At 36.5% G+C, this 27468-nt stretch overlaps 1 protein-coding gene across 1 annotated transcript in view; it reads right to left on the bottom strand.

The window, feature by feature from the left end:
• egl (Egl_like_exo domain-containing protein) overlaps nucleotides 1-22932 on the bottom strand; it is an 86626-nt gene extending 63694 nt beyond the window's left edge. Inside the window, exon 1 of the mRNA XM_090391186.1 lies at nucleotides 21649-22932. Coding sequence (XP_090247312.1) covers nucleotides 21649-22932 — 1284 coding nt within the window. The remainder of the gene's footprint in view (nucleotides 1-21648) is intronic.
• Between the last annotated feature and the right edge of the window lie 4536 nt (nucleotides 22933-27468).

Raw genomic sequence — 27468 nt, forward strand, 5'->3', positions numbered from 1 at the left:
TTGATGAGGCACGAGATTTAGGAGTGTTGGTGGATAAGGAATTGAAATTTAGGGGACACATTGCAAAAGTGGCCAAATCAGCTCATCAAATCACTTGGTTGCTGAAGAATACGTTGACAAGCAGAGACAAGCAGGTTATTGTTCCTCTGTATCGAGCCTTGATAAGACCTCATCTCGACTACTGTGCTCAGATTTGGTCACCTAGGTTTCTTCTTGATGGGGAGGAGGTGGAGAGGATCCAGAGGCGAGTGACCAAGATGATAGCAGGTCTGTGGAATGAACCGTAAGAGAACAGGTTGAGGATTTGTGGGTTGCAAAAATTGGTTGATAGGCGGAGGAGGGGAGATATGATTGAGACATTCAAATTACTGAAGGGTTTCTATAAAATTAATTCAGAAGATATTTTTGAGAACAGGGCTGGTTGTGGGAGGACTAGGGGACATCCATGGAAACTGGGCAAAAGTGTGGTTAGTAAAGGTGTTAGAGCTGGGTTCTTTACTTTTAGAGTAGTGAATGAGTGGAATGCGCTCCCTGAGTCTGTGGTGGATGCTGTGACAGTGAATGAGTTTAAGGCGAGGTATGATAGATACTGTATGAATGTCGAATAGTTGTGATGAAAATGATTTGGGGCCTCCCTCGATGAGTCTAATGACTCCCTGGAGTTGCCCGTAATAATAATAATAATAATAATAATAATAATAGCAAGGCACTGGAAGCATCCTATCTCTTAAGTTTGCGAACAGGAAAACAGGGATACCTCATTCTATCAGTGAAACTTTACTACTTCCAGCTATAAAAAATGTGGTAAAAACTATGTTGATTTAATTTATCTTTCAAATGGCACTGTCGGTTGCAGAATTAATGATATGGCAGGTGATGTACAATCTCAGTTAATCAAGAGTTAAGAAGAGCCCTTATGAGTTACAAATAGACGAGACTACTGATGTTAGAAACGATGTGCAGTTAATATGTTACATAAGATATGGACATGATAACTATATTCATGACGATATTTTGTTTTGTAGAACTTTGTCATCCTGTAGAAGTGGAGAAGAAATATTTCACTTTCGATATAAATAAAAATCAGCTAACGCCTTTTATTCCCTAGGGAGTAGGCGAGGCCTTTATAGCCTATCTAGCTTTTTGGAGACTGAGTGGGCAGTTCAATTTCCACCGGTAGCCAATCAGAGATAGCTGGCTCATGTCTATCACTAATTATAGTGGCCACCGATGAAGAGGCTGACAAACAAGTGCTGCCATCCCTTGGTACCTAACCCTAACAAGATAACAGGATATGTCACTGTCTGAAATAATGTGGGTACTATGGTCGATTTTCTTGAGTTCACGGGATGAAAAACCAGTTTCCAGGAGGAAAAACCCGCTTGCCCGTGCCAGAGATTGACTAACTCAGGAACCGGTCGAAAAAAGGCTTAGAAAAAGTTCCTCCAGTCAGACTACACTTGAACTTAAGTCAAACTTTGAGCTATCAAACGCAGAAGACGCAAGCGCCACTTCCACTGAGCTACACAGGACTTTCGATAATTACATAAAACACAAAGGGATCCAGTGGGGAAAATGAATGGGCTTCTGTTAGATTGGAGCTTGCACCATTACAGGCAGGCATAGTGGGGTTTGTTTCTAAGGTAAGGAAGTAGCTCCGGATATGAATTGGGTACATTGTTTCATACATAGGGAAGCATTAGCCTCTAAAGCAGGGGTCACCAAACTTCGACTGTCGACCCCTTCAAGAGTTTGACTTTTTATCGACCCCCTCTATTTTACTATTACGTAATTATAATAGGACAAGAAAAAAAAGACACTTATGTGAGTTTTTAGATTGTTTATTTTATAGTTACAGTGTTTATTGTATGTATAATATAGTATATTATTATTATATTGGCTTAATGTCAAAGGGATATGTTTTTGACGTCCTTCTTAACATTACATATTTGATAGGAGGGATAAATAATATATAAAATTTAATTTAGATAACAAAATAACAATAATACAATCTTCCTTATATATATATATGAAAATAAGACTTTTATTAACTTAGTATAAAATTTACTAACGTTGTCAATGTGAAGGGTGTGTTTCGTGACTCTTGACAAGATTAGCAATGTTGGGTTCAAAATTAGTAAGGTTTCAGCCCTAAATCGCCATGGAATTCTATATCTAGCTTATTTCTTTTTGTTTTCTTAAAATGGAATTAATCGAGCAAATAAGCAACCGTGCACGTGCTGCAATCCCGCTCCCACAGCGCTGGAACCACTGACATCCGTTTATTGGTATTTACATCATTTTAGCCTACTTGATTGGCCTCCGTAACTATTTTCATGACCTTGCTTCATGAAAATAGTTATGAATAGGGCCTGTAAGGTCCTATTCATATCACTGTTCCCACGATTCACTCTTAATTGCATTGTCATTCAGGATGGAGGTAATCCAAGTTAACCGAATTAAATATTACCCATACAATGATGTCTTATTATTATTATTTTTTTTTTTTTTTTTATCGACTCCAAATCGCCCCCTAACAATGTTATATCGACCCCTGGGGGGGGAGGAGGTCGATATCGACCACTGCTCTAAAGGATTGCCACCAGAATTTAAAACTGTGCTATACAACGCTGTAAAGCTAGTTAATTTTATTAAGGCTCGACCATTAAATAACAGGTTATTTTCAGTACTCTGATGAAATGGGCAGTGAATATATACAACTTTTGCTTCATTCTGAAATTTGCTGGCTTTCCAGTAAACAGCAAAGTACTAACACGGTTATTTCAATTAAGGCACGAAGTTTTATTGTTTGTACATGAACGCAATTCTGATTTTGCATCACTTCTTGTCAACGAAACATGGTTATCAACACTATCTTATCAATCAGCCATTTTTTTTTTGAAATTAAATGAAATAAATCTCTTCCTTCAGGGAAATTCTTTAACTGTTTTTGATGCCCATGACAAAATAAAGGTATTCCAGAAAAAACTAGTGTTATGGATCAGTTAAGTAAAAGACAGACAATTTGCACCTTTTCCAACATTGGAATCCTTTTTAGTGGAAAATTATATTTTTGTTGATTCTAAGTTTTTTCTGGAAAGGGTTTGTGACCCCCTCAAAACTCTGAACCAGAATGTGGAAACATATTTTCCGAATAACTTTCATAAGAAATTTCTATGGGTTCACGATCCTTTTCAGGTTTACAGTCATGAGAACAACCTTTCATTATTGAAAAAAGAACAGTTAATTGAGCTTTTAAGTGACAGTGGACTTGAAATGCAATTCCATGATCTTGGTTTGGCTCGATTCTCGATCTCGCCTTCAGTGAGAAGTGAATTTCCCAAATTATCTGAAAAAGCATTGAAAATTATCATGCAGTTTTCTATAACCTATCTTTGTGAGAAAGGATTTTCATCGCTCCTTCAAATAAAAACAAAATACAGAAATTGTCTTAGTGTGTGCCGATCTTCAACTGAAGTTGACCAATATTGAGCCAGATATCCAGCAACTCTGCAAGAAGCTCAACCATCTCCTTAAAAGTAAGTAGTAATATATCATATCTGTCTAATAAAAATTAAAACTTTGTTCAATGATGTTACACTTTTAATCACTTACTTTCAATTTAATTATGTTTCCATATGTATTCAAAACATGTTTTAGATTTATTATGTTATAAATGGCACAGTTTTTCCCAAATGTTGGTAATCCACACATAGGTTTTTAAAAACATTACATAACTAAGTGGTCTGTAGAATTGTTTTAGGCATTTTAGTGGTCCTTGGGCTTAGCAAGATTGAAAAACGCTTACCTAATAAAAATAGTACATCTACCTAATCAAATTTCTGATAACCCACTTCACTCCAAATATTCTGGATCTCTTTTTGAGCAGTTCTCCTTCCAGATACACCATAGAGGTCACCTTTCCTCTTTGCAACTCAGACCACAATCTTGTGCAAGTCTCCTCTCTCACAACAGAACATCCTCCTCCCACCACTCCTGACCTCACCTTCTCTGGCACTACAAAGAAGCCTATTAGGATGATCTCAGGAATTTCTATTCCCCCTTTCCTTGTGTGACTACTGTCACTCATCTGACTCAACACCTGCTGTGAACAATTCAGAAATTATTCTCACTGGCACGAAGGCCTTCATCCAAAATTCAGTCCATAATCCCCATCCACTTTCAAAGTCCTGGCTCAACCAAAAATGTAACAAAGTAGTCAAAGAAAAAATTTACCTTACCGCAGGTGGCTTGAATCAAGAACTCCAGCTTCAAACTCTGCTTATACCAAAGCATACAACATATGCAAATCAGTCATCAATAGATCCAAATCAGATTTCATAAAGGTCAAAAGCAAAAAAACTTGCCTCCTATCCAAATGGAAGCCATGCATCCTGATCCCTTGCTAAGGCCATTGAACAAAACTTGTGCTTTCTTGTACTTCCATCTCTCTCTCTCTCGCTCTCTCATCCTGATAGTACTATGGTTTCTTAAACCAAAGATAAAGATGACCTTCCGGCTTCACTCTTTACCTTGAACCTCTTGCATACACAACCAAGGGAAATCACTCATATCATACCAAAATCCAAGCACTGCATACCTCCCATAGTTTTTCAACAAAAAAATAAATCATAAAACTACTAAATAACTTGAACACTAAAAAGTCTTCTGATCCTGATGGTATCTCTCCAACTGTTCTCAAATATTGTGCTCCAGAGCTAACACCCATCCCACCTCATCTCTACAATTTATTAAACATATCTGGTATTTATCCCAATGCATGAATGCAATCTTATATCCATCCTATTCCAAAAAAAGGGCAAACAGAAGCCTACAGTCAAACTACTAACCAATTGCCATCATCTCAGTTTTCTCCAAAATAATGGAGAAAGTCTTCAGAGCCAACTCCTTCAATATTTAGAGGTCCAGCAATTAATTAGTGACCACTAGTACAAATTCCATCATTCAAAATCCACAGCTGACCTTATAACTCAGATCAACCACCACCAGTGCCATAACGAGGGCATGGCGAAAAAAGGCGCCCAACACGGGCACAACTAGGGGTTTGGGGGGCAAAACCTAAAAAATGTAAAAAATAAAAATAAATAAATAGATATAAAAATCCACTATTTTATATTGTATTTTTAAATTTCGGCAATACGCCACTATAGACACACAGATTCTGCAACACACTGCAACTCATTTTGATGGGATTAATAGTAAGTATTAACATATTGCATTTAGTAAAATTTAACTTGTTACATTTCAATTTTTCAAAATTTGCCATTTTGGGGTTGAAGGGGGCACAAGTTAGACACTTGCCACAGGCGCTTCATACCCTCGTTACTGTACTGACCACCAGACTCTTGCCATGTAAAGGTTCAGAGAAACCTGTGCAGTCCAGAGTTTTTGACCATGTGTGTGTGTGGCATCATGGCCTGCTTAACAAACTACTATCTTGTGGTCTCCCTGCCACCCTCTCTAATTAGGTAGCAAACTTTCTCTCTGGTTGTTGTTCACTGCAAGTCATGGTAGATGGTACCTCTCTTCAAGCTCATCAATGCTGGAGTGCCTCAAGGCTGTCCCTATCACCTGTTCATAAATAACCTACTTGCAATCACTACTAATTCTATCCACCGCTTTTCAGATGATAGTACTCTCCACTCATCCTACTTGTTTGATATACCACACAGTTCTCTGACACCCTCATGCTACAATATCATCTTCAACCAGTGTTAAACATTGATCTACATACTACCCTCCAATGGGGGCAAGGAAAACCTTGTCGCTTTCAATTCCACCAAAACACTGTCTTGCCTTTTCTCTCGCAAAAGAGATCTCAGCTCACCTACCCTTAATAATGCACAAATCATCAGACAAGATCAGATCTCTGTTTGGATCAAAATTTACCTCCACTCTCTTCTCTTCTGGCATAAATACATCACATCAATAGCCCTGTCAGCATCCAAAAAAACTAGGCATTCTCTTTCGTTCAAGAAGCTACTTTACACCCAACTAACTATAATATACAAATCCCAAATCCATACGTGCTTAGAATACTGTTCACATGTTTGGGATGGTGCACCTAAATATTCTCTTAAAATCCTTGATGCCCGTCCATGATAGATGATCTCTTTCTTACAAATTCACTTCAACCTTTATTTTAGATTGTAATGTTTTGGCACCGTCTATTTTATAGATACTTCCATGGTCACTGCTCCAGTGAATTGGCAATCATCATTCCTTCACTTTTTGTTGCACCTGTTAATACAAAAGCAGCAGCTCAGGATCCCTGTACTGTACACATCCGCAAAACACCGAACCTGTTTCTTCTCTTCCTCTTTTATTCTGTCCTCTGGAACAGTCTTTCTCAGGAAGTGTTCCCAAACTATAACTCTTAATAAAAAAATAAAAAACTTCTATCTCAATCCTCATTTGCATCCTATACGTGGCACATACAGGTTTCTTAACTTCTTGGATATGGGATCAACATAAAAAAAAAAAAAAAACCTTGGTTTTTGTTACACAGTGTTCCACCACAAGTTTGGTCTGCATTTAAGAAATCTAACAGCCACGGGGGTGGCAAATTGACATGCTTTATGACACAGAACATGACAGCAACATCTAGCTTTGTTCAAGTACTCATTAGTTATTCCAAGGTTTTTATGTCACTCTTTATACGAGGGTGGTCTGAAAAGTTCTCAGCCTAGCAATGAAAAAATGAATTTATAATTTCAAAATTATTTTTAGTTTTCAACATAATCTCCCTTAAAACTAATACATTTATTCCAGCGATGCTCCAGAGCCATTATCCTGTCCCTGTAGTGGTTCTCAGTAAGATCTGCAATCACGTCTTGATTTGAAGAAAAACGCTGACCAGCAAGGAAGAGTTTTAGTTTTGGGAAGAGATAGAAGTCAGAGGGAGCAAAATCTGGGGAATAGGGTGGATGGGCCAACAATTCAATGTTTCTAGTAGCAAGGCTTATACGTTGGTCAGACATAACTGGTAATTAGTTTACGGAATTAACAACGCATATAAAGTATATTAATTAAAGGTAACTTTAATGAATAACTTCTATATTTCGGCAATGTCACATTGCCATCTTCAGGAACATAAAGATATGGCATGTGCACGCAGGCACTAACACAAAGCAAATGAGGAAGAAAGCAAGTAACTAATAATGTTCCTAAAGTCCTAATTGTGCCCTCTTGTGGGCTAATTTGGTAGTCTTGGCAGTTGGGCTGAAGTTCTCATAATGTAAGTCTCCCAAATTTGGGGTAGTTTCATGCACCTAAATTTGTTGAGGTTAGGAACGTTTTTTTTTACAGCTGCTGAAGATTCTTTGAATAATCTTTCGTATTTAAACTTGCTGCGATGAATTATTTTTGTTTTCTTCCAACGAATTTTATGGTGGGTATCTAAGGCATGGTCTGCCAGCCCAGAGCAGCTGTACTGGTGAAACCTGATGTAGTCTTGGTGTTCTGAAATCCTGATATTTGTTGTTCTACCTGTTTGGCCAAAGTAGGACAATTTGCAGCTGCAAGGTAGGTCTAGGGGAAGTGGTTGGTCTTTGGTAGAGCGGATAAGGGATGCCAACTTTTTATATGGTCTGTAACAGGAAGTAAGGTCATATTTTTTGAGGATATTGGTTATTTTCTCAGAAGTGCTCTGGATGTAGGGGGATGGTGATAGACTTGGTGTAATCTTTATTGTGGAGGGAGGGTTGTGGTTTACTGGTTTTAGTATTTTTTGGATTTTTTTGGTTCTACAAACAGATAGAGGGGACAGCCATGGGTTCACCGCTTTTCCCACCCCTTGACCAATTTCTTTATGGAGACATTTGAAGAGAAAGCCTTAAACTCCGCCCCACAAAAACCCACTATTTGGCTTCGTTATGTGGATGATGTGTTTGCTATTTGGCCACATGGCTCAGACACACTCCATTCCTTCCTAACACACTTAAACAACCAACACCCCAGAGTCCAGTTCACCTTAGAAAAAGAGGAGAACAACACCCTCCCCTACCTAGACACTTTAATCACCCGCCAGCTTGATGGATCTTTGGTTTTCTCTGTTCACAGAAAACCCACCCATACTGGCAGATACATTCACCAGCAGTCTCCCCCCCCCGACAACAATATGGGGTTATAAAAACACTATATAACAGGGCAAAATTAATCTGCTCAGATGACAAGGCCCTAACTACTGAACTAAACCACATCCTCAACACTTTCTTAGCCAATGGCTATAACCCCAAAAAAATCCAAAAAATACTAAAACCAGTAAACCACAACCCCCCTCTACAATAAAGATTACACCAAGTCTATCACCATCCCCACATCCAGGGCACTTCTGAGAAAATAACCAATATCCTCAAAAAATATGACCTTACTTCCTGTTACAGACCATATAAAAAGTTGGCATCCGTTATCCGCTCTACCAAAGACCAATCACTTCGCCTAGACTTACCTAGTGTATACTAGGTCTCTTGCAGCTGCAAATTGTCCTACTTTGGCCAAACAGGCAGAACAACAAATATCAGGATTTCAGAACACCAAGACTACATCCGGTTTCACCAGTACAGCCACTCTGGGCTGGCAGACCATGCCTTAGATACCCACCATAAAATTCGTTGGAAGAAAACAAAAATAATTCATCGCAGCAAGTTTAATACGAAAGATTATTCAAAGAATCTTCAGCAGCTCTAAAAAACGTTCCTAACCTCAACAAATTTGGGTGCATGAAACTACCCCAAATTTGGGAGACTTACATTATGAGAACTTCAGCCCAACTGCCAAATTAGCCCGCAAGAGGGCACCATTAGGACTTTAGGAACATTATTAGTTTCTTGCTTTCTTCCTCATTTGCTTTGTGTTAGTGCCTGCATGCACATACCATATCTTTACGTTCCTGAAGATGGCAATGTGATGTTGCCGAAATATAGAAGTTATTCATTAACGTTACCTTTAATTAATATACTTTATATGCATTGTTAATTCTGTAAACTAATTACCAACAATTCAATGTGCAGATCCCTTAATTTTCCCATTGTCAAAACACTTTTGTGGGCAGGTGCATTGTCCTGATGAAAGATGATTTTTTCCTTCTGCAAACCAGATCTTTTCTCATGAATTTTTTTCTTCTAGTCTGGTTAAAAGATCAGAATAAGTGGTTAGCGGATATGCTAACCACTTATTCCAGCCAAAAGGCTGTGGGTTCGAATCCTGCCGTGGGCATGGATGTTTGCGACTGTCTGTGAAAATATTAGTGGTGATGGTGGTCAGTGGTAGATGGCATTGGTGTAAATGATGAAGGTAATTGCAGTTGGTGGAGGGGTGGAGACAGAGAGTTGTAGAGTAGGTGCCCTCCCACAATGAGTCTTTGGACTCCCTGGAGGTATTTTGTAATAATAATATTCCCTGGTTACTTTTTTTACCCTTTTCAAGATAATTAATAAACAAAATTCATTTAGTATCCCGAAACACCGATGCCATTACCTTTCCTGCTGATGGAACTGACTTTGTTTTCTTTGGCACTGAACAACTGGCTTCTGTCCACTGTTTTGACTGCTGTTTGGATTCTGGTGTGTAATGGTGAATCCAAGTCTAATCCATAGTAATAAATTGACGCACAAAATCAGTTTTTTCTTGTTAAAATGCTCCAAGCACTGTTCCGAGATTTTTATGCGAGTGCATTTTTGATCTGCTGTGAGCAAGCGCGGCACCCATCTTGTGCAAAGCTTTTTTCACATGCAATTCTTCATGCAAAAGATATTACACATTCTTTTGAAATGCCTATAGTCTCAACAATTTCAGCACCTTGACTAGCCAGTCATCCAATACCATACAGTGCAATTGATCAATGATTTCTGGTATTGTTACACTTTTGGACGTCCTTCAAGGCTGGTACGGCCACGTTTAAACTCGGCAGTCCATTTCTTAATTGTCGAAAACGAAGGAGAAGAGTGCCCATAAAATTTTATAAACTTCAAATGAATTTTTTTTGCTGTTAAACTTTCTTTTACAAAGAATTTTATAACTGCACGATACTCGATTTTATCCATTTTCAAGGGATACAGACAGCTGTATAAAACAAACTACTTGATAGAATGACTTGCAATTTCACATGGATGCTTATGACAGATGTAGCTACTTAGAAAAAAGAGATCTCGCTGATAGTGTTGCCATCTACGGTCAAGAACTTTTCAGACCATCCTCATGTATTATTGTTGATGAAAAACCTGTTGTGTAATTATTTTTATAGTTTTTTATATATTTATTTATTTATTTATTATTATTATTTATTTATTTATTTATTTTTTTTTTATAAAAGTCATGTACCTATCCCTAATGATACAAGTTGAAAATTGTGAGGTTTGATTGTTTAGTTTAATGAACTAATTATTATTATTGTATGGTCACTTCCATGGTGTTCAAAGACAAGACTTATCACAGGACACCCAAACTACCCACAAAATCTATCATACCTTTCCTTGAACCCATTAACAGACAAAGCAGTCACAACTGATACTGACAACCCATTCTATTCATTCACCACTCTAAGCAAAAAATGGTCCTCGCAACCCTACTAACCATACCTTTACTCAACTTCCAGGGATGACTTCTTGTTCTGAACCCTCTAGCCAAATTGTGAAACATTTCCCCTGTATCAATCCTATAAAACCCTTTGAGTAAATTAAATGTTTCTATCATAGCCTCTCTTTTTTTGTCCATCAATCAACTTTTGCAATCCACACACCCTCAATCTATCCTCATAGGGAACAGATCACTCACATCTTGGTTACAAGATTCTGAATTCTCTCCACCACTTCCTCATTCCAAAGAAAAACAGGAGACCAGACCTGAGTACAGTAATTCAGATGTGGATGTATAAAGGCCATATAAAGAGAAATAACTGCCTTATCTCTACTTGGCTATTAAAGAACACAAATAGCCAAGTAATATTAGCAATATGCCCCCTAAACTTCAATTTTCTGTCTACTATTACTCCTAAATCCCTAGCTACATCTATTTCCTGGAGTATAGTTCCATCAATGTGCTATACAGTTTGTAATCAATTTATCATAAAATGTATAACTTTACATTTCTCCCCATTAAACTGACACCCATTATCTTTGCCCATACTGACAGTCTATTTGAATCATTCTGAAAGCTTTCCCCATTGTCTTGATTAACTATTACTTACTGTCCTCTTCCGTCGGGGACAGGTTGAGTCTATGTTTCCACAACAACCTCCAGGAGTCTCGGTTTCTTGCATGACTGGTGAACTGTATATGTTTATAATCTAGAGTTGACCTTTATTGTTGTTATCCATTTACTTCTTGATCTTCCTTTTTTTCTTGCATACAGAGCAAGGTTGGGTAGTCTTTTTGATGGCATTCTCTCGACATGTCTGTACCACTGAAATTTTCTTCTTTTGATCTTTTCAATTAATGAGTCTGTATATTTTAGGTCTTGCCTTACAGTTTCATTTGTTTTTTCTTTTCTGTCCATTTTGTTTTATTTATTTTTCTGAGATATTTCATCTCGAAAGCCTCCGGTTTTCATATCTCTGTCTTCTTGAGTGTCCAAGTTTCTGAAGCATATAGCACAGTGAGTATCATAATTGCATTATATAATTTTATTTTTAGAGGTTTGGAAATTTTATTACTTTTCCAGATTTTTACCTAGCTTATTAAATGATAACCATGCAGTCAATATTGTATGTTTAATAGTGGTCATGGTAGCTAGGTGTTCTGTTATTACTGTTCCTAAATAGTTGAATTGTTTTACCTGTTCAATTGTTGATCCATTCAAGGAGAAGTTTAGTTTTTCTTCGTTTCTTCCAATTATCAAGATTTTTGTTTTGTCTGTATTTATGTATTCATGCTGTATTCTTTAGCCATATTGTTTAGTTTGGTTATTAGGTTCACCATTTTTTCTTTTGTATCTGCTATCATTACAATGTCATCTACGTATTTTATGTTATTAAGGTTATAACCATTTAGATTGACCCCTTTTTCTCCTTCCAAGGATTGGTTAACCACATCCTCTAGGTAGATGTTAAAAAGGTATGGGGAGATGGAACATCCTTGGGCTACTCCTTTACTGACATTTATTTTATATGTTGTTATACAATTGAGTTTAATTATTGCTTCTGTGAGACTATAATATTTTTCTAAGAAGTTTAGGTATCTTCATCAATTTGTTTCTGTTTTAATATTCTTAATAAGGTTACTCTGTTTATTGAGTCGAATGCCTGTTTAAAATCTATAAAACAGTAATAGATATTTTTGTTATGTTCCCAGTATAATTCTGCTGGTCTTTGTATTATGAAGATCCGATCCAATGTGGAACAATTCTTTCTGAAGCCTGCCTGTTCTTCACTAAGAATGATCTCATATGTGCTCTTGATTCTGTTCTGTAAGACACTTGTAAATATTTTGTAAGCATGGCTGAGTAATGCGATTGATCTGTAGTTTTTACAATTTTTTTTTATCACCTTTCTTGTAAATTGGTATGATAATTCCTGTTCTCCAATCTTCTGATATTTCTCCTGATTTAATGATTTTGTTGAAAAGTGTGGTAAGGAATTTTAAAGTTGTTTGCTTTAAAACAACTTTAAAATTTCTTTCCAGAGTTCTGATGGAATTTGGTCTATCTCTGGTGCTTTGTCAGATTTCATTTGCTTTAGAGCATTCTCCACTTCCGATGGAAGGATCATTAAGGTGTCATGTCTCGAGTTAGTATGGGGCTTTGTTATTATTAGGTAGTTATTGCTTTCATTCTTAAAGGTTTCTTGGTAGTGTTCCATCCATATTGCCTTTATTGCATTTGGATTTCCTGTTTCCTCGCTCCAATGGCTATTACTCTACCTAATGTTTCATGATCAGTAAACTGAATATTTCCTATATCATTTATGTACAAATTAAACATCAGTGGCCCTAGCATGGAATCTTGCATCACACCACTTCCTTCTTTCCAGAGTTCTGATGGAATTTGGTCTATCTCTGGTGCTTTGTCAGATTTCATTTGCTTTAGAGCATTCTATTCTCCACTTCCGATGGAAGGATCATTAAGGTGTCATGTCTTGAGTTAGTATGGGGCTTTGTTATTAGGTAGTTATTGCTTTCATTCTTAAAGGTTTCTTGGTAGTATTCCATCCATATTGCCTTTATTGCATTTGGATTTCCTGTTTCCTCGCCCTAATAGCTATTACTCTACCTAATGTTTCATGATCAGTAAACTGAATATTTCCTATATCATTTATGTACAAATTAAACATCAGTGGTCCTAGCATGGAATCTTGCATCACACCACTACACCTGCTTTTTACTGGATTCTGTTCCTCCATATACCACTTTGATATCTGTCCTGCAGCCACCCTTTTATCCATATTACCAGTGTCCTATCGACCCCTTTCTATTCTAATTTGCATAACAAAGTTCCATGTGGTATCCTCTCAAATACCTTTTGCAGCAGAATCATTATGTAACCATTTCCTTTATCCAACTAAGTTGTCACTCTGTCATAAAAGGTAAATTACCAAGGCATGTTTTCTTCTTGACAGAAAATTCCTCATGTTTTGCAATCTCCCAAGGTGGAGGAAATAGTTTTTGTCAATCTGTTTATATGTATTAGGCTGTTGAAATTTATGAAAAATCTGTTTTGTAATTTTTATATTATATTATATTATATATATATATATATATATATTTTTTTTTTTTTTTAATACAAGCCTTGAGAGATGGGTCATTAGAGGTTGTATCTACCTGATGATGTAAAGGTGAAACTTGCAAAACTTGTCAGGTTTTCTTGTTAAGTTTAATAAAATCTAATTCTTATTAAGAAACATGTAAGTTTTATACCAGAAGTTAAATGAAGATAAACAAAAGTCCACACTGGTCTTTTTTTGGCTATCCCCAACAACAGAAATGATCACCACCACCATAACTTCAATTAAGGAATTCTATGTCTGGTTTCTCTAAAAACCAGCATTTCAGTACATAACTTCTGCATTTTATAAATCACAAATTATAAGCTAAGTGCAGCATGAACACACTTTCTCAGATCTTCCAGACCATCATCTAGATGTAAGTGCAAAATCAGAGAAACTAGAGATATTCTGGGGAAAGGGGGGGGAAGCAATCAAGCAAGTGTCTAGCCACTCTTGGGATAAATGATTGCAAGATGCAAGGGTAATTTATTTCAATATAATGTGGATGTTGAAATATACATTTCAACATCCACAATGGGATGTTGAAATGCATATACACAAATGCCCAAAGTATTGGAAATAAAGGAGAAGAGTTTTTGGCATTGGTCAGCTTGACTTGGCCAAAAATTATCAGCATCAGCAAGAACTCTGGTTGACAGAGAATGATGTACTCACAGGGACAGAATGCAAGGGATGTATTTTGGGAGGTAGGAGGATGGGTGTGATAGCTGAAAAACTTCAACCAACAAAAATAGAAGTTAAGGAGAATTATAGATCTGAGAGATGGTTCATTAGAGGCTGTCTCAACACCAGGCATCAGAAGCCAGTAGGACAAAATATATTGTTGGTTACTGCTATAGAATGACATGAATCAGCAAATTAACATAATGAGTGCAGGGTGGTGCATGCTAGAGTTGAATCAAGGTGAAGAAGGGCATCTAGTGGAGTGTCCCGGAGCTCTGTACTAGGACCACTCTTTAATTTGTACCTTAATGATATACTGGAAGATTTAAGGGAAATGTTCAGTTGTTTGCTGGATGCAAAACTGAGGAGAACAATAGTTAAGTGATGTAGATATTCTGTAAGATGATTTAAATAAACTGGCAGTTTAGGCAAAGGATAATGGTTGTCAATTTAATGTTGCAAAATATAAGGAGGATGAAAAGATTACATACTTTGTATCATATTGATAGTACTGGATTACTGGAAATTGATGAGGCTAGGGATCTGGAGATAATGGTGCATAGAGGTTTGAAGTTCAGAGAAGACATATAGTGGATAGTTGCATATTGGAAGATTTACCTTTGTCATCTATACAAGAGTCTTGGGGGGGGGGGGGGGAATGATAACAAGTCTGCCTTTTCTTTACATGTTACTATTATACCATCAGGATGTGAGAGAGATGGAAAAGTGAAAGGACAGAAATTACATCCCACAGATGCAATTTCTGTGGGATGCAATTTCTTAGCAAAGACCAGAAGGCCTGACTGCCATTTGAGCAGGAGATAAGTTTAGTGCATTTGGTTATTACAAATGTTTGCTTTGGATTTGTTTATTTTATTTTTTCATATGTTTGTTTCTGCAGTTGTTACTAGCTTTAGTGTAACTTGAAGGAGAGACTGGAGTTTTTGAACTTAGGCATATGCTGAACTGGCCTGGCTACTTTGGCACAACTGTTGGAGAATCAGGGCTTAGATGAATCAAGAGTTTTGAGTAGAGTGAGGAATAAATGCTCTCATCTCAGTGAGAATAATTTCTGTTATTAGATCAGAGTAGGGGCTAGGATCAGAAGAACATAAGCAATTGCCAGCATGATTGGCCAAGTGGTTAATGTATCTGCTCTTCAACCAACAGGTAATGAATTTGAATCATGATATAAGCATGGATGTTTGCGATGTCTTTAGGTGGATGATGTATTTCATCAGCCAATGTTCTTTAGTTTCCAGATTATGCAAAAATAAATTAAAAAATTACAAAAAATATAAAACATTGATAAAAATGATGAAAAAAAAATCCTTGGCCCATTCACAGTACACGCATACTACGGGTTTACTAATATCCTTTCATGGGTGGGAACCACATAAAAATAAATAAAAATTGTCAGATCATGGAAATGAGGCACAGAAATTCCAACTGACACTGCTGTCAAAGAATACAAACTTTAACTGAAAGAAGGGCATTTAAGAAAAGTAAACATAATCAAGGTTATGATTCAATTTGCCAAGAGGAGAGCTAATATCAGTGATTTATTTGGAGTGAGAGCAGGTTAAGAAGAGGTACAGGATGTTGGGGAGAATAATGAAAATTACCTGAAATTCTGGTAGGCTCATAGTCTCTGGAGTTGGGAAGCTAATCTGAACTGTTGACATTGAAATCACCAAAGATTATCTCACTTAAAAGACTACACTGTTAGGGTAATAAGACCATATGCAATTGATTTTCAGTGATAGACAGTCATGTAATTTTGTAAACTCAGATTTTGGAGAGTGGTAGAGGCAGCAAATGAAAGCAACAGTAAGGAAATCTTAAACCAAAGTAGACACTACTGTACAAAGGTGATTCCAGGTCTGATTACCTTTGGCATGAGATAATCAGACCTGACAAATGTGTAAGCCCTTCTTGCAAACAGCATTATGCATGATGTAATGAGGAAAGAGTTGAGTCACAGAGGATGCCAGATATTCAGTAATGAATACATATTGTGTTGGTGGTGCATGTCACTCATTGGGCAAATTTTGTGTGTGTGTGTGTGTGTGTGTGTGTGTGTGTGTGTGTGTGTAGGAGTTTAACTGCAGGGTGTCAACCATATAATCTGTAAATTGAAGGAAGATTTATAAAGCATGGACATGCAAGGACTTGTTGTCACCACTCCCAAACAGGTGGTACTCAGAGATAACCTCAAGGTCCTATATCATCATCCTAATCTTGATTGAACACGCTACATGTCTATCTCTAAGTTTTGGGAAGTAATTGCAATTAATTGTTTAGAATTCTTTAATTACATAACTATACCTGTTTCCCTAGAACTTGAATAGTGTTTCCTCCTACTCACATAGCTGCAACTGAGACAGGTAGAAGTATGCATGTGCTGAATGACTCATTCTTGTGTTCATATTTTAAATGTAGTCAATTCTTCTGTTTTCTCCCTGAATGATGCTCATGATATATTGATTAAAAGATATAGAAGTATTTAATAAATTCTAGTTTCCTCAACATGTGTGAAATCATTTTTTAAAAGTTAGCATTATATCTACAGCATGTCACTATTAAACAGCTGGTATCTAAAACCACTAGTACACAACCCTTGTCATTAAAACAAAATATGAGGAAGGGGTTGGGAAAGTTCAGATAAACACCCAGAACAAACATGATATTAAAGCAACTGATATAACCTCAAGAAAGAACATATCTTAAAACCCTTTAACCCCCATGTTTCATCAAATTGTAATAATTGTTCTTTTTCTTTTAGGATATATAAGAAGACATAAAATTAATTAATTTTTGTTTTAGGTGTTTATCAGAACTTTCCAGATTCCCCTCATAAAAACAAATTCAAAGTAATATCAGTTTTAATATAAACAATATTTTTAGCAAAGTGATTTCTATGCCACTTTCTATTCAGCTACTCATTAAAAGAAATTTACTGTTTTTACAAGTAAGTTTTCTATGGGAAGAGAGATAAAATCTCACAGTAATTTGCCATTTATCCAACTCTTCAATTATCAGAACAGTAGGTTCTGTATTTTGTATTTTGTCCAATTTCTCTTTTATTCCATATAAATTTATTCACCTGACTCCCCACCATAGAAGCATTCATTATTCTATCTTCACTAAAAGTTGTGCTAAAGAGCAGAAACATTTTACTTGCTCTACAGATTCCCAGTTTAGTATGCAGATGATGTTTTTAATGTTCCTACCTACGTTCACAATCTTTTTATTAACAAATTTATTACAGAAGTTATTCAATTCTCCTGCGCACTTGTATTGGATTTATTTAAGAGTATAACATCATCCATATAAAGCAAAGAACAAAGTTAAATATATCCAATTTTAATATCTGGCCTAATGTCACTTTCCTTCATAATGTGATTCATATAGATGATGAATAACAGTATAGATAAGATGCATTCTTGTCTCACACTTGATTTAACATCAAATCATCTTCCTGTACTTCCTTGAATTCTAAGACATTAAAATGGAAGATATTATGGATCTATCCATCCATATTTTATAGCCAAATATAGAAACTTATGGATGGATCTATAACATAGATTTATACCAAATTGATTTTTTGGCTCTATACTTTAGTAAATGATTGCACACCTGCTAAGAATTCACTTATGAATTTAACTTTCTAACATGGCATTCGTACTGCATTGAACCGAGGATTTTTTCTCCCTTGCGGTTTCAATCTGGCATCTGATGAGAACCAACAGTTTTAAACAGCTATCACAGCAGGGAAACCTAATTTAAGCATTAATAAAAGGTGAACAGATAGTCCAAGGCAACTCTGATGCCAAAGGTTATATTCTCATAAGCTCTCTGGTAAATTATAAAACTAAAAATCTTGTTCTATGATTGGCTATAAAATATGGATGGATCTATAATATCCTCTATTTTAACATAAGAACAGGGGCAGTTGTCAAGGGTGTTGGGAGGGGGGGGGGGGCGAGGGGACATTTTACCAATTACTGAAATCATCATCCTATAAAAGATGCTTAGCTATGAATTTTTGAAGCATTCTAAAAACCTAACCATAAACAAAAGGTGATTATGGTTCACATTGCATAACACAAGTTAGTAGACAAATTAGGAATCCTTTCCAAAAATTAACTTAACAGAGATCAATTCTTGAACAGGATACAGCATGATTTCATTAACGATGGATCTATGACAAATCTGCTTACTTTTTATGAAGCAGTCAAGTGAAAAATATCTTATTATAGTGGCTGAGATGCAATTTATTCTGATTTCAGCAAAGCCCTTGATACAATCCCTATAAGAACCTACCAATTTCAATGTATCAACAGCTGACAAGAAGCAGTGGTCAGATGGAAATCTTCCAGGAGTCAAGTGCTTTGAAGCAGGGTGCCAAAGTTTGGTATCTGGAGGTCATGTTTAATGTATTGATATGATGCTTATTATTATGTTTATTATTATTACGTAACACCTCCAGGAAATCCAAAGACTCATCGAGAGAGGGGCACCTACTCTACAACTCTGTCTTCACCACTCCACCAACAGCAACTACCTTCATCATTTATGCCATCTACCGCTGACCACCACCACCACCACCACCACTAGTCACAAACATCCATGCCCACGGCAGGATTCGAACCCACAGCCTTTTGGCTGGAAAGTGGATACACTAACCACTCGGGAAACCGAGTCGGTAAAGAACTGTCATGTAAACAGTTGACTTTTTTTTTTTATCCAACCTCACATTATCAGCAAAGAGGAAATTTTAAATGGTCAGGCTTAGAAAGACTTAAGTACAAGGATTTGGTATTTTGGTTGATAGGGAATCAGTTAAAGAATTGGTAAGACAACTAGTGAAGAGCCCAGCAAATTGTAGGCTTAATGAAAACATCTTTTGTAGGAGAAATAAAGTTATCAGGGGCAAATTATCCATGCTTCCTGCGCAAGTTCATTAATTGAGAAAGAAGTAATACTTATTTGTTAATAAATGCATGCATTTATAAGCATTCCATTTAGGCTTTTATTTTTGTAGACAGAAGATGTCTTAAGCTTGCACGGCAATAATTGAGCTTTGTATCGAAGGCCGATTCTTGCTCGTCTAGTCAAAGCTACCTTGGCTTGCTTGCTTGTAAGAGCTTCCAGGTCCTTGCAGCAGCACTGTGATTTCATGCACACGCATAGCCATTTCACGACATCTCACTCTGTTGCTTAAACACAGGCCATATGCGTGTGTGTGTGTTGCTTGGGGAAATTAAGTTACAACCAACTTTTTATGACGATGTTATTGACCAGTTCATAAAGAAGAACTGTAGGGTAGAATTTGTATTTAAACAGCTAAATTGAAAAAGATAGAATATCATTTGTAAAATAAATGTTGCATTTGTATGATTAAATGTAGATAAATTTCTTAATATATAGTTTTAAATGGTCAGTAATTCATTATTCTGCTAATCAACTTCAATCACACCTCTCACTCCCTGAAATACAAGAGCAAGCGTGAATTTCAAGACCAGCATTCGTCCCTGAAAGTTATGATACATTCTACAAGTTTCTGGTCATGCAACATCATCAGATTATGGTTCACAATTTTACTCAAATAGGTTTTCAATGAATGCCAAGATAATCAATAGTATTTGTAAAAAAATTAACTAAGCACACGGAGAGTATCATACTTATTAGGTGGAATAGGATTGAATGCTATGAGACTGTTGAGTAATGGTATCTCACTTTTTCAAGCCACTTTGGACCTGCTTACTGGAGGCCTGAAGCAGCTTGAAAAAGTTCCATGTTTCGTCTTTAGAGCAGAGTTTCGGACTATGTAAAAAAATTATATAACAAAATGTATATAATTTGTGGATGTATACAATAATGTGTACATCCACCTTACTTGACTGTAAGTAGGGTGAATGTACACATGGGGGGGTTTGATAGCTCATTGCATATGGATGAACCATCCATGACATATCAAAGGAAACACTTTAATACTTTAGATTACTGGAAATTGAGAGAGAGAGAGAGAGAGAGAGAGAGAGCTATAACAAAAATAAATAAATAAAAAAAAGAAGTGAAATTTGGTCTGGTTAAGAATATAAAAAAAGTATGGAAAAGTTGGTGAAAAATGAGGAACAGTTTTTGGCGATGAGTTATCAAGTTGTGAATTCACATAACTAAGAAAAACTTAGATATTGATATGGTTGGATCCCTATGATAATTAAAAACTGAAAAAATGTACATGCAAGTGCTGTAATGTACTTGTGTATAAATTTGTGAGAGAAAAAAAAAGGATGTGAGAAAGTAGAAGAGATGAAGAAAAGTCAGTGAACAAAATAATGCAGAGTCACATTGATGTTTACCCAATGTATATAGCTCATCTGCTGTTGGATTTTTCCAGCACTGAGTTTGTCATTCTTGAGCAGTTTCCTCTAGATGCTCCAGTTCTTCTTACAAACATCTAACCAAGCTTTACACACATCTGGTTGAAATGTTACATTGTACTGCAAAGGTATAAAGTAGGAATTTGGGCAAGATATATATAGTACATGCTATAGTCACCTTAAATAGACTATATTCTCCTGATGGAAGGCTAATAGCAATAGCTAATGATCAACACCAGTTTATCACCATGGTAACAAGGCAAGTGAGAATTCAATAATCTCACTGTTATACACATACATTTGCAAATCATAGTGCTGTAATACATGAATATATTTAAAGCATTATATTTAGTAAATGTGACAGGAGTTTAGTCTTTTGTTACTATGGTGATTAAATGTCATAGATTAGTTGTGTTTAAGGTATTTAAAAACTGATCCACATCAACAGTTTGTTGTGCAATAACTGTAAAAACTACCTATTCAAAATATTTCTTTCAAAAAAATGAAAGCAATCTTAGATATTAATTCTTATCCTCACTATTAGTTATAAGACATGCTTTCGAAAAAATTACAATAAAATTGGCATGACTTGAAAACAAAGATGATGTAAGTTACCTCGATAAGTTAATATACGAAGGGGGGGGGGGGAAATAGGACAGGCAAGAAATTCAGTTTATGGGAGTAGCTTACAAATACAGAGAGGAGAGATGGATGACTGTCATTGCTGGAAGCTGAACAAAAGGTATAAATGGAATGCACTGCTGCTGTGTATAGTAATAGTAATGCTGAATGAATTTAAGAGTTTATGAATTTATGAATGAATTTTAAAAAATTCAATCAAGCAGTCCAAATACATACCTTAACCACATTTTCTGACTGCAGAACTTCTCTCAGCCCTCCTTCTACCATCAGCTGAGGGCAGGACAAAAGATCAAAAATGTATACTTGCTCATCCATTGTTGCTATCTGAAGTAGTGTAATAGGTCCTGTAGGACCCAAGTTTACACCTTCTCCATCTAATGATATCACTGGATAATCAAATGATAAAATCTGCTTCACAATGGCAGCACTTTCTTTTACTTTTGTAATGATTCTAACATTTTTCATTATCCTCATAAGTGAACTATCCATAGGTTCTTTCCCAATCATAACTGACTGCCCATGTGTCATTCTGTCGCGATAATCCATTGCTGAATTATCTGCTACTGCTTTCATTATTTGTGTTTTTAACCTCTGCTGAATGGTCTGTTTATCAGAATAGCGACCACTACCACTTGTAGGAGATGACTGAGTTGATAATGAAGTTACTACTGAAACATAAGGCTGAGAAGGTGTCACAGGTACCGATGCTGAAACAATTTTACGATCAGGTAAGAGTGAAACTACATTAGAATGTACATGAAAAATCTGTGAAGTCATTTTTAAAAATGCAATGAGGTCTTGTGGACTCTTTACCATTTTAGACCACATTTCTTTTGGAAAATGCGCACTAAGAAGGGCAAACAGCTGACCCACTGGTAATGGTCCTCTTGTCTTAATAATATTTTCAAAAAATGTAATCAAATTAGATGTGAGATAAGGATCAAGAGGCTCTTCCTCTGGAACTTTTGTAATGCCTGCTTTGGATTCTTCATCTAGATTTTCTAAAACACTTTTAAGAACAACATAATCATCTCTTACCACAAAAACTTCAGGATGCTTAACCAAGAAATCTCTGAATTCTTTCCCATGCTGGCCTGAAATATGACGGATTTCAGGACTAGCTTGAGAGCGATGGCCAAGTAAGCTTTTAATTGGCACTTCAGCATTCCCATACTGCTCCAATTTTACTCGAAAGTAATCAATAGCTTCTTGAACATAATCACGTTTATTCTTTCCGGACGGATCACACACATCGTTAGAGTAACAGGTAACTCTTACCTGATCACCGTCAATAGTAAATAAAGCAGGATACTGAGAAAGAAATTTCCGTAGGCCGGCTTGACTACCGCCTGCAATCTGCCTCATTTCTTTGGTAAATCCCTTAGTACCAAACTGACACGATAAATCGTGCAGTGTACGCGGCTGTCCCTTGTCAATTAAGCGATCTAGAAAAAACATTAAAGTTAAATTCCTGATGTGATCGTAGTCCTTGCTATCCATTATGAACTTTTGTTTCTACCTGGCCTCTATAAATTTGGCACAGAGAGGTCCCAGTAAAGCAAGGTTGCAGCTAAGAGGCTGCAGTTTCAGTTACACTCACATCAGATGTCTGCCATTTTGTATTATTCACTTCCAAACGGGTCACGTGATTATTAGAAACACGCATCTCGACAATATTTACCAATGAGGTCACTGATATTAAAGATTATTAGACGTTAAATTCTTAATAAAATATAGCGTCTTAGTAAAAGCGATACATCATCAACGTCCTTTAGTTGAAAAATGCCTAGTCCCATTCCAGACATGACTTGAATAATCTTTATATGGACTTTATTGCAACTGAAGGTGAATCAGCAGGTCTCATAAGGAGATTTTTTTTTTCCCTAGCAGAGCAAGCATACACAAGAACTTAAGAAAAAAAAAATAGATTTAATGGGTGTCAACAATTGGGTTCGCGCGGTTAGCATGGCTATGCGCTTCGCAACTATATGCCTGGGGAAGGAGTACCCCTGGTTCGATTCCAGTCACCGACGTGAGGAGCTTAGGATCTTTTTCAGCCATAGTCAAGTTAGCCGGTCTTGGGCGTGAGCTGCAGGTTTATATATATATATATATATATATATATATATATATAAGCCGAAATTTGAAACGTTTTAATGTCACGTTTCTTGTCTCTTCATTGTTTTGAAACATCCAACAATATGTTTGCCTTCATGAGACAAACACATTGTTGTCTCATGTCATCAGAATTGAAGGAGATCCGGATTACCAGCGAACTCTGGGAGTTGGACGTCAGGGCTCAGTGGCGTTGCTAGGAGGGTGCGAACCGCCCTGGGCGACACTTTTCACGTTAGACACAATTTTATTTTTCCATGATTCTTCTATTTATATTAACTTAGTACTTTTATTACTTAATTAATACTTAGTTTTCATTAACTATACTTACAACTAAAATAAACATAAGCAGTGTTTTAATTTCTTTCCCTGCATCGTTTTGACTTTTTGTAATATTTTTGGTGTGTATTGAGAGGGGAGGTAAAAGTTCTAGCTATGCCAGTGCCAGGCCCCCTAGTGTGTGTGTGTGTGTGTATATATATAATTATACACACAATAATACCGAATTAACGCTCAGGATGCGTTCCTAGAATACAACGCGCTAAACGAAACAGCTTTAAACGGGGTCATTTTAACACATAGTAAATAGGGAGGAACACCCGACCATTTTCCTTTAATTTTAAGTTATTTTTATATTAACTTTGCAAAATATATAAAACACATACATATGTAAGAGAAATGCAAAGTTTATTTTTGTGCTGTCGAAAGTTTCAGCTCTTCTGAAATTCTTGATTTTTTAGTGAAGTCATCTAGTGTCATTTGTCGTTTTCTTTTTCTCTCATTAAGCGACTGTCGGTAGCAAGACATCGCAACTGAAACGCCTCGTCTTGCTTTTGTATTTCTTTCAAAATCTGGATCAATCGCTACAAATTGATCAAGATTTCGGTTATCGTCACCAAACTTTTACTGAGGAAATCTGTAGCAAGTTCTTTGGATTCTTCGTTTTCAGAATCACTATTTTTCAGGTTCTGCATGAATCCCTTGTTCTGCCTGTTCTTGAAGGTCGTCGTTGGTAAGGCTCTTGCCAGAAACCTGCAGCGACTCCTCAATATCCTGCTCATCTACATCTCCTAGTCCTGCTGTATTGACTAGGTTGACAATTTGGTCAACAATGGATATCTACGGCCACATCTTCTTCCACATTCCTTTCATAAATTTATCAGTCACTTCTTTCCAAGCTAGTTCGATGTTGCTTACGGCGTCCATGATGTTATATTTCTTCCAAAATTGCACAACTGATTCCTTATTTTCGCCGTCTGTTTTATCAATAAGTTGCTAAAAGGTGCAACGAAGATAAAATGTTTTAAAAATTGATATGACTCCCTGAAGCATTGGCTGAATTAACGACATAGTGTTGGGTGGCAGGAAAACTATTTCAACCGGAATGCAAGATTTTAAGTCGGACAAATGGATAGAATGGTTTGGAGCATTATCAATTAATAATAAAAATGAGTAATAGCACGTTTAGTTCAATATTTTTCAAGTTCACAGTAGCGTTTTACAAACGGACAAAAATGTGTGGATGTTTTTAAAAATGTCCATAGTGATCCAAAATTTCCTATTAAATTCCCAAATCACAGGTAAACTCGATTTCAAAATTCCTTTCATGGCTCTTGGAATTTTAATTTGAAATGACCATTGGCGTTACCCCAGAAGAAGGGTTAAACGGTATTTTGCAGCTTTGAATCCTGGCGCTCGCTTTTGTTCCCGCGATATAAATTCTCTTCAAGAAAACTCCGGTTTCATCAACATTAAAAACTATTTCGGGAGGATAATTTCCTCTTTCAATTATGGCTCTTAAAGTTGATGGGAAGACTGAAGAAGCTTCAGTATCTGCACTCGTCGATTCTCCGGTGGTTCGAATGTTCTAGAGGTTGCTTCTTTTTTTTTAATCTATCGAACCAACCTCTGCTAGCTGCAAAGTTTTCGCTCGTATTCTCTCTTTCTTTCTTTTTTTTTTTTTTTAATATGATTAAAAATACTTCTGGACTTTCCTAGATTGATCAGTAATCTGAGGTGTGTTGATGATACAGTACTCCTTTGTAATGACATGGAAGAACTAGGACTAATTCTTGACAAAGTTAAGAAGATCAGTAATAGCAGAGGACGTCAACTCAATCCTAGCAAGACGAAGATTATGGTTCTCAAAGGAAATACAAACAGGGAAGCTCCATTAAGGTCCATATGAGAAACAAGTGGACCTTAATGGAGAAAGAATTGAGGAAGTCAACAAGTTTGAGTACCTAGGATCCATTATTAATGTGAAGAATTGCTGTTCAGAAGACGTCAGAAAAAGGTTAGGAATGGCTAAAACAACAGTCAGAGACCTGTCTAAAATCTGAAAGGATGGATCTATCTCCATGGAAACAAAGTTGAGGATTTTGGATGCAGTTGTTTTTCCAACAGCAACTTATGGATGCGAGACTTGGAACCTAAAGAAGTCAGATAAGAAACGGATATCTGCTTTTGAGATGTGGTGTTACAGAAGGCTGTGGAGAATATCATATACTGAAAGGCGTACAAATGAATGGGTGTTAGAAAAGATCAGCAGAACTTTAAGGCTTCTTAAGGATATTGAGAAGAAAGTTAAAATGTTTTGGACACATAGAAAGGATGAAAGGGGGACTTCTCAGAACAGTAATAGAAGGTCAAGTTCCTGGAAAAAGAGGCAGGGGTAGACCATCAATGAGATGGATGGATGGATGGCGTGATTGATCTTCAGAGTTGAGGCCACCAGAAAAGCAAAAAGGACTACATGGCGAGGCCTGGTGTGGAACATCACAGAGCATCGGAGGGACTATGCGGCATCTGTAGATGCCCAGTTAAGTGAAGAAGACTTTCCATGATTATTGCCAGATTTGATTGTATGTTGCATTCGGTTTCATCATCAATCCACATGGAAAGGCGTTTCCCGGTTTCCTCTAAAACATTGTTTCTGGATCGTGTTACCTCTGTTGCAGAAGAACATCGTTGTGGTTGCTGAACACTTAATTTTGTCCTTATTTTTATTTATTTTTTTTTAAATCGTTCGTATAGTAGAAGTAGACAAAGTGGCTCCAATGTCAACTTGACGTTCACCTTTTTTAATCGCCTCAGCACCTGCATTTTAATGTCGAGCGAAATGCTTTTTCGAATCAATTTTGTTTTATCATCTTTACACCCACTCATTTTGAATAATTTAAAAGAATGATAGAAAAGAAAGAAATCAGATAGTAAGGAATTTTTGATTTCCTTGGTCATTAATATCAATGATTACAGCGCATAAATAATATTTCACGCAGCACTCCAAATCGTATTGATAGCGTTGTCACTGCCAATGAGCAACTACGCGATGTACGGAGAAAACAAATGCACGGGGTAAATACAGATTTACGATTTAGGGGAATTATAGCGCTACGACGAATCGTCATCTTTCGCGGATTGGTTCAGCAATAAAATTGGACCAGTATAAATTTAGCGCTTTCTTAAGGTTCGGAAGAAAAAAAAAAAAAAAAAAACGCGTTATATCAGCGTCAATCGTGGTAGCGACCACACTTAGATTATTGTGCACGGATTTGGTTTCAAGGAAACAAAGAAGCTGCAAGAAGGATGCATAGAAGAGTTACAAAGATTACATCCGGATTGGAATTTAGATTATGAGGACAGATTGCGAGTATGTGGATTACTGGTTAATAGGAGAAAGAGGTGTGATGTGATAGAGGTATATAAACTTTTGAATGGGTGTTACAGGATATCGTATGATTAAATTTTCCGTTATATGGAAGGTGAGGAAAGAACAGAGGGGAATCCCTTGAAAGTTAAGTTTGTTTGCAGTCAATAAAGGGATAAGAGCTAGGTTCAATAGTGAGTAAGTGGAATGGTTTGCTTTTAGAGGTATTGAGTGCATATATAGTGTAAATAAATTTAAAAGAGAAGGTGTGG

The sequence above is a fragment of the Typopeltis vanoorti genome, chromosome 1 (genome assembly GCF_054136105.1).
Source record: "Typopeltis vanoorti isolate ZY-2024b chromosome 1, IOZ_Tvanoo_1.0, whole genome shotgun sequence".
Classification (NCBI taxonomy): Eukaryota; Metazoa; Arthropoda; class Arachnida; order Uropygi; family Thelyphonidae; genus Typopeltis; species Typopeltis vanoorti.